We start from the raw sequence: 8,232 nt of genomic DNA, 5'->3' as shown, positions 1-8,232 counted from the left end.
GCCCCGCGGTCCCGCGAGCAGCCAGTCTCGTCGCGAGAAGCAGCGGGCGGGGGCGTCTGAGCCGACAAACGGAAGTGTAGGTTACGGTCTGAGACATAACCGCCAAGCTGGGCGTCGGGGAGATGGCCGAGACTGACCCCAAGACCGTGCAGGACCTCACCTCGGTGGTAAGGGACGGCTGTGAGGGCCCGAGGCCGCGGCCTTCCCGGGCGGCGCCGGGCCAGGCCTTGCTGGACAGAGGCGCGCCCACCGCGACCGCGCGTGCCGTCTGCCGAGGCCCCGTTTCTGGAAGCGTCTCTGGCCGAGGCTCCCGGCCACCTTGACCCCCGGGGCGCTCGGTGCGGACCCGTCTCCCCGCGGGCGCTCCCAAGCCCGACCCCCTCCGGTAGCCCCATTCACCTGTCGCGAACGCCCCCCGGGTCCCTCCTGCCTCCCTCTGACACCCTCCCCGCCCTTCGACTCCTTACACACCCCTGGGTGCCCCAGCCCGGCAGAAACAACCTGAAGACCCTGAACTTTGAGTCGCAGCGGCCTCCCCAGCCCACCAGTCTAATTAGACAGGTGGGAAAACGGAAGCCCCGAGAAGGAAGATCCTTGCTGAAGGCGGCACAGCTGCCCAGAGGCAGAAATGGGGCTGGAACCCGAGACCAGGGCTCACGTCCTGATCCCAGGAAGGTGTCTCAGGATCGATGTGGACCGTGTTTGTTTCGGTTTTTCTTAGGTGCAGACACTCCTGCAGCAGATGCAAGATAAATTTCAGACCATGTCTGACCAGATCATTGGGAGAAATATCCTTTTTATCTGTAGTGGGCCTCCTGTGGGCCTTTGGAGCCTCTTTGCTGGGCAGCGGTGGGGATAAATGAGTAGTTTTCAGGCCAGCTTCAGCCAGTCACTTACAGAATTTGAGCTTGGATTGTACTGTGTTTCCAAGAAGGACTGCGCCGAGAGCTCGGGGTACAGCTGAGCTAGACAGATCCCTGGCTCAAGGAGCATACATCTACCAATCCTAATAGCTGGTGTGGTTGACCATGGACTGTGAACTAAGCGCTTTTGTGTGTGTCTTTCTTTTGATGCTCAGCATGACCTTGTGAGTGGGTTGTAGTGTTACCATCTTTAGCAAATGCATAAATTGAGGTTTAGGGGTTCCATCACTAGTAAGGGTCAGGGCCGGCAACCAATGCTGGATAGCCGTGCCCCCGAGTCCTACACTCTACCCACCAGCCTGTAACAGTGTCTAAAGGAAATTGGAAGACCGGTTTCCCTAAAATCGTTGTGTTTAAGGCCGTAGTCTACAGGGACGGAAGGAAAGGGCTCAATGAGGAGATGTTGGCACGCGTTGTCTTTAACTTCACCACTTGATGATATGAGTAGTCGCATTGATGATCTGGAGAAGAACATCGCAGACCTCATGACACAGGCTGGGGTGGAAGAACTGGAAGGTGAAAACAAGATACCTGCCACACAAAAGAGTTGAAGGTGAGGAAGGGGGCAATTTTTTTTTCTTTTTTTCTTTTTTCTTTTTTTTTAACACGGAGTTTTGCTCTTGTTGCCCAGGCTGGAGTGCAATGGCACGATCTCAGCTCACCACAACCTTTGTCTCCTGGGTTCAAGGGATTCTCCTGCCTCAGCCTCCCGAGTAGCTGGGATTACAGGCTTGCGCCACAACGCCCAGCTAATTTTGTATTTTGAGTAGAGATGGGGTTTCTCCATGTTGGCCAGGCTGGTCTCAAATTCTGACCTCAAGTGATCCGCCCACCTCAGCCTCTCAAAGTGCTGGGATTACAGGAGTGAGCCACCGTGCCCAGCCTTTTTTTTTTTTTTTCTTAAAAGAATAGAACCTATAAGTATAATTTTGATGTAGTCAGACATTCTCTAGATCAGTTCCCAGCCATGATCCCAGCAAACATCCCTGTATTCTTTACCTGCTGTGGACTTCATGTTTTGGAATTTTTCATGCCAAACTCATTCTTTACACTGAATTTATTTTCCCAGTTTTTATTAATTAGACTTCTGTCACTGTTAGTTAAGACCACTGGCTAACATTAGATAACCACTGAGTTTTTATCATTCCAGCTAATAAAGGGGTTTTTGTTGGCCTATAAAGCCTGTCACTGGAAGATTTTCCATTGCTTTTTTTGGGAGGCGGGGGGCGGTGGAGGGGATCGCTGATAAGTCATCCACATTACCACCTTCTTAAATGGCTTAAATTCTGGAGACTTGCTTGGTAACTTGACATAGGTAAACTAGATTGTAGCCACATTAAGCTTTTACTCTGGAGTTCATTTAAATTTCCACTGAATAGTTTCAGATGTCAGAGGAAAGCCCATTAAAACTACCCACATAGCAAGATAGGTAAATGTACACTATCACTCAGCACAGTGCACTGAGTGCACAGTTCTTTTCCTCTTTATGTGTGAAAAATAAGTTTTAAACTCCCTTTTCTCATGTTTCATTTATAACGTTTTAATTCTCTATAAAAATGAATGTTACCGAGGGAGGCGGAGGTTGCAGTTGAGATCGCGCCACTGCACTCCAGCCTGGGCGACAGAGTGAGACTCGTCTCAAAAAAAAAAAAAAACGGTTGCTGGCGCGTGGTGGCTCATGCCTGTAATCCCAGCACTTTGGGAGGCAAAGGCGCGCAGATCACTTGATGTGAGGAGCCCAAGACCAGCCTGGCCAACATGGTGAAACCCTGTCTCTACAAAAATGGGCGTGGTGGTGCACGCCTGTAATCCCAGCTACTCGGCAGGCTGAGACAGGAGAATAGTTTGAACCCAGGAGGCAGAGTTTGCAGTGAGCCATGATCATGCCACTGCACTCCAGCCTGGGCGATAGAGCAAGACTCTGTCTCAAAAATAAATAAATAAATCAAAATCCTGAGTATTTTTAGATAGGTAGTGTACCAAGCAGAATATACAGTAAAAGATGCCTAATTTCCTATTTTCTGGGCTTGCTCTGGACCACATTTTAAGTTACTGCGAAATACAGATTTGGGATGTTGAAGACAGACTCTTAACTTTGCTTTTATCTGTACAATAGGTGGGGTTTATTCACTCTGTGAGTAAACCACATAACTGCTTTCTGTGGGTGATGTCATCGTTATTCTTATCCAGAGATAATTTGGAAAAATGTCCTCCCAGTCTTAGATGCGTCTGTGGGTCTCTTTTTATGTTATGTGGCAGTCAAAACTCCCATCAACCAACTGAGAATCTTGCCACAAGAATTTCAGGATGGTAGACTGGCTAGTAATGGGGGTCATTGAAAGAAAAGAATGGGAGTAGGAAACTGACTCCAAAATTTTAAAAAATATTTCCAGTTAAATCTATTTTTGCTAAAATATTGTCCAAAGAAAATAAGTTTAACTCAATAGGAGAGTGTAAAGGGATTTTTAGTTGATAGTTCTGTATGTCATTTTTACTTGCACTCATACAATGAAAAACATGTTGATGATTTTTCCTTCTTCAACAGGTTGCTAATAATTTATACTGGAATCTGGAACACCATGTTTCCAAGCCAAGAGAAGATCGAATGGCTTTTTACAGCTAACTACTATGTGTAGACAGGTTTTATATTATAAAGTATGCATTCTTATCACATACTATATAGTTAGTTTGTAGAGTGATTTAACCCCCAGTTTCTTGAACATCTTGGACCTTGGTCAGTTGTGCTATTCATCATTAAACACTAAAACTTTGGCGGTTCCTGCATAACATTGTCAAATCTTTTAGTGTATTTCTGTGAAGTCATATTTTTTTTCTTGTCATTCCTTTTGTAGTAGTTGCTGTTTGGATAAAAGTTGCTGTGTGATTTTCTTATTACACGAATAGTAAACCCTTCGATTATAGTCTTGGTGAAGTACGATGTTTGTAGACTTTAGAGTTCTTTACTTCTCAGCACAAAGTGACTGTTGAGCTAACACCAAATAGTGTGTTGGCAATACTTTTCGAATGGCTAAAAACACCTAAAAATGGTTTATTCAGAAATATCTGTCACTGCTCTGTTGCCAAAACTCAGAATAGAACTTAGACTTATGTCTAAGTCCCTGAGGTCACATGCTAAAGTCAATGAAAAGTAACCACTGCCACTTTCTTGTGTTAGAACTTTTACAGTACAGAAAATGACAATAGCCTTCTGTAATGAGGCATTTGTTAGAGTTTTGCATGAGATTCTAATACTTCAGTAGGACCCTACATGGTTCATCTACAATGGTTACCATAAAAAATCTGGCAGGATTTTAAAATTCAATCACTCCATCTTTCCTTTGAGCTACTGACTGGAAAAGAAAGAGAAGGAAAAGAGACCATGTTAAGCCCATGCCAGCTGCTTGGCTAGAATATGGTCAATGATGTGTAGTAGACTCAAGTTTTTAAGAAATACTATTTTACTTAAACTGTTTCTTATCTAAATTCTTGCAGAGTGACAATGTTACTGATTATAGAGGACAGGGACAATACCTTTTAACTCTTGCCACTCAAAAATGCAGTGCCGGGAGTGCTAAACCGAGAAGCCAATATTGATGACGTGGAAGGTGATCCATGATTGTCACCACAAAGTGCTTTTACACAAAAACTTGAAAAATTGAAAAACATGATGTTTTTAAGTTTCTCGTATCACCGGTCTTGGTGTTTATATTGCAAATCTATCATAGGAAGAAATAATTTGTCCTGTATACAAGTTACATGGGGAACATAAAGGAGTCAGATCCTTCTGTAATAAAATGAATTCACCACTCTGGTTACTCAACTGCAGAACCTCCTTTGATCAGGCCAGTTGTGATGCAGGCTGGAGCCCCTGAATGCCCCGCACACACTGCAGGCATTGACCAGACCAGCTGAAACCTGCGTCCCTGCTGATGTTCTCCAGCCTCCTAAGTGGCAAATGGAAATGATATGGCCGGTTGCAGTTGTAGGAGAGTTGTGACTTAGGCAGGAGTCGACCTCCTCAAATAATGGAACGATTTCAAAGGCAGGCTGCCCTGACCAAAAATATCTGCCATGAATAAAGGTGCCTGAAATCCTGCTATGAAGCTTCCTTTGTGTCAAAAATCTGTTTGGTTTTCAGATTGAAATGCAGAAATGACGTTAGAGTATCAACTAAAGCCTCTGGATGGATTAAGTACAAGTAGCCCAAGGCAAAGCAGGAGGGGCGTGTTGGGGGAGGTTGCCTGCTGGAAGGGGAAGCTGAGGAGCGGGAGGAAGGCTTGCGAGGACTCGCATTGCAGGAGAATTGTCTCAGGTACGTTCCCAGAACACTTGCCCCTAGAGATGCTGCAGGAAGAAAAGGGTTATGGTCACTTGGGTTTGGATGACATGCTGTGAACCTCATGAAGAAATTAGCATATTAAAGGCTCGGAAAGTAGAGCGGAGAACTCATCTTTAAACCTGCTGGCCTCCTGGATTTCAAGTTCTGCTGTTGCCCAGGCTGTAGTGCAGTGGCACAATCATAGGTCACTCGGAACCTCAAGCTGCCAGGCTCAGGCAGTCCTCCTGCCTCAGCCTCCCAAGTAGCTAGTATTACAGGTTCGTGCCACCACCCATGGGTTTTGCTGTGTTGCCCAGGCTGGTCTAGAACTCCTAGGCTCAAGCAGTCCTGCCTCAGCCTCCCAAAGTGCTGGGATTACAGGCTTGAGCCACCATGCGTGGCCAAGGGTCTTTTTTATACTGTATGAAGTACTCTTTCTCCAACTATTCTTGTTCATTTACCAGCCAGTGAAGATTCTCTTGAGGGCTGACAAATACAGATGAGTATGGGGGCCCTTGCACCAAGGAAAACAGCCTTGCATTTAAGTGCCCTGTCTCCCAAACCCCAAGGCCCCACAGCTTCTTCGTTTGGCCCCTAGTTCATCCTGCTGTCCTTTGAGCCACAGGATTTTAAAATATTTTAATCTTATTTTCATAGCAATTTTTTGTTTTATTACCAGTAAAGTGCAGTCATTGTTTGACCCTGTCAGGACTAGCATACAATATTTCAGGTAACTAAGAGTTCATTTGCCCCAGTGAGTCCTTGGAATTTTAACCCCCACTTAGAGCACTGTTGCTGCGGGAACAGAGTCCTCCAAACAATGAAAAGTGAACTTTTTCAACATGCTGATTGTAAATGGAAGCCTTCCCAAACAGATACTGTGTTCCTCTTTTCTTTGGATTTTGCAGATTATGTATTTTGATTAGAATAAAATGGAGGCATTTGCAGCATGTGTTGTCATATCTAGCCCTGAAAGTTGACTGGCTACAGTTACCGATTGTTCACAGCTAGCACCATTGAAAGCATTGACTATAAACCGCTGTACTGCGCTAAGCATTTTGTTTGCACTATTTGGCTTAATCCTCACGACCACACTGAGAGGTTTTCATTTGATGAGTCCCATTTAAGGAAAAGGAACCCGAGACTGAGAGTCAGGGGCCCAAGGTCACAGCTGGCAGTGATGACCCTGGAATGTCCTCACAGCTGCACGCCTGCACCGCTCACGAACACAGCTGATCATCTGCCTCTTCATGTGAGCGGAGCTCCAAATCTCATCTGTCCAGGCTGTCTGGAAATCATCAACCCCACTCGCTGGGTCTCGAAATTTAGTTTCAAAAGGCTGATGTAGTGTTTTCAATTAAACATGACCTAAAATTAAGTAATAAACACACTGGATGTGAGTTTTTATTTGCAATTTAAACTATTCAGAGCTGGTAGAAAATGTGTGCTCCTGGATCAGTGCCTTTTTCTCCTAAATCAGTTGAGAACAACGACAGAAACTAAGTTCCTCAAACATCTGCCCAGCAGCACAACCGCGGGGAATACGAACCACAGGTTTTCACATTGGTTTTCCATGCCTGTACCCGTCCTGTCTCCCACAAAAATTATTGCTTGAGGCCCAACCCGGGGGAGAAAAAGACACCTCCCCCAACTCCATGACCTATTAGCTTACCATCCTATTGGAGCACGGTTTTTGTTGTTGTTTTACAGCAACGAAGACTTTAAAATGCACTAATGAAGCCATCACCTGGAATCTTAATCTTGCATTCATTTTAAGTGTCTGATTTTAGCTGCAGCCAGTTGAGAACTTTTCAATGAATGAAAATGAGGGAGGGGAGATGTTAGTCACTGCCCAAAAACAAAACCAGAGGAATTGTGGTTGAACATTGCACTTACCAACCCCACAAATTAATATGAAAATAGGAAAAGAGTTTGTTATTTTAAAAAAGAAAAAAGGGTCAGCCTGGGCAATATAGTGAGACTCCATCTCTACAAAAAAATAGAAAAATTAGCCCCGAGTGTGGTGGCACACACCTGTGCTCCCAGCTAGTCAGGGGGCTGAGGTGGGAGGATCACTTGAGCCCAGGAAGTCGAGGCTGCAGTGAGCTGTGATCAGACCACTCCACTCCAGCTGGGTTGACAGAGCAAGACCCTGTCTCAAAAAAAAAAAGAGAGGGGGGATCCTAAGGCTTGGTCCTCACCCCAGAGGCTCTCACTAAGAGGTGCCTGGAAGCTCCTCAGACCCCTGCCTAGGGTTCAAGTGACCCTAAAAGCTGTACACCATCAGCCTCTGTGGGATCCCCGACACTGATGAAATGTAATGTGTGGCTGTCTCAACAGAGCTCCATTTTACCAAAGCTTATGTAGACACCACATACATGAACTATCATGTAGATGCTACCCTGCCTCATAAGAACAGGCTTGACTGTCCTGCTTCACAATAATAATCTTCACGATAATGATCTAATAATGGTCAAATTCTGTGTCCCTACCGTAGAAAACAGAATTTGACCATTTAGTCACATTGGTCTTGCAAAATGTCCACCTTCCAAAAGAGAACAGTATTGCTTCCCAATAATTAAGAATAGTCTGGATTCAGGATCCAGCAGCTTAGAAGCATTTAGCTGCCAATAGCAGAAATCAGCCCTTTTAATAATGGTGGGATGTATTATTTCACATGGCAAAAAGTCCCAAGGGAGGGCAGCTCTGGGGCGAGTAAATTCTGCACCTCAGTAAAACTAAGAGCAAGACCGGGCTGGGCGCGGTGGCTCACGCCTGTAATCCCAACACTTTGGGAGGCCGAGGTGGGTGGATCACCTGAGGTCAGGAGTTCTAGACCAGCCTGGCCAACACGGCGAAACCCTATCTCTACTAAAAATACAAAAATTAGCTGGGCGTGGTGGTGGGCACTTGTAATCCCAGCTACTCCGGAGGCTGAGGCAGGAGAATCACTTGAACTCAAGAGGCAGAAGTTGCAATGAGCCGAGATCG

General features: G+C 45.6%; 1 protein-coding gene across 1 annotated transcript; it reads left to right on the top strand.

Moving 5' to 3' along the window:
* HSBP1 (heat shock factor binding protein 1) lies at positions 1-5,026 on the top strand. Its single transcript, XM_003917240.4, has 4 exons — positions 1-167; positions 722-788; positions 1,356-1,476; positions 3,469-5,026. The coding sequence occupies exons 1-3, from the start codon at positions 123-125 to the stop codon at positions 1,472-1,474; spliced, it is 231 nt and encodes a 76-aa protein (XP_003917289.1). The 5' UTR covers positions 1-122; the 3' UTR covers positions 1,475-1,476; positions 3,469-5,026.
* The last annotated feature ends 3,206 nt before the right edge of the window (positions 5,027-8,232 follow it).

The sequence above is a fragment of the Papio anubis genome, chromosome 18, assembly GCF_008728515.1.
Source record: "Papio anubis isolate 15944 chromosome 18, Panubis1.0, whole genome shotgun sequence".
Lineage (NCBI taxonomy): Eukaryota > Metazoa > Chordata > Mammalia > Primates > Cercopithecidae > Papio > Papio anubis.
The sequence above is the reverse complement of the archived record's forward strand: the minus strand, read 5'-3'. Positions and strand labels throughout refer to the sequence as shown.

Excerpts from the sequence above, each read along its gene's own strand:
- HSBP1 (XM_003917240.4), top strand. The coding sequence starts at position 123 with ATGGCCGAGACTGACCCCAAGACCGTGCAGGACCTCACCTCGGTG. Across the intron at positions 168-721 it reads TGCAGGACCTCACCTCGGTG|GTGCAGACACTCCTGCAGCA; the intron begins GTAAGGGACGGC and ends GGTTTTTCTTAG. Across the intron at positions 789-1,355 it reads TGACCAGATCATTGGGAGAA|TTGATGATATGAGTAGTCGC; the intron begins ATATCCTTTTTA and ends TAACTTCACCAC.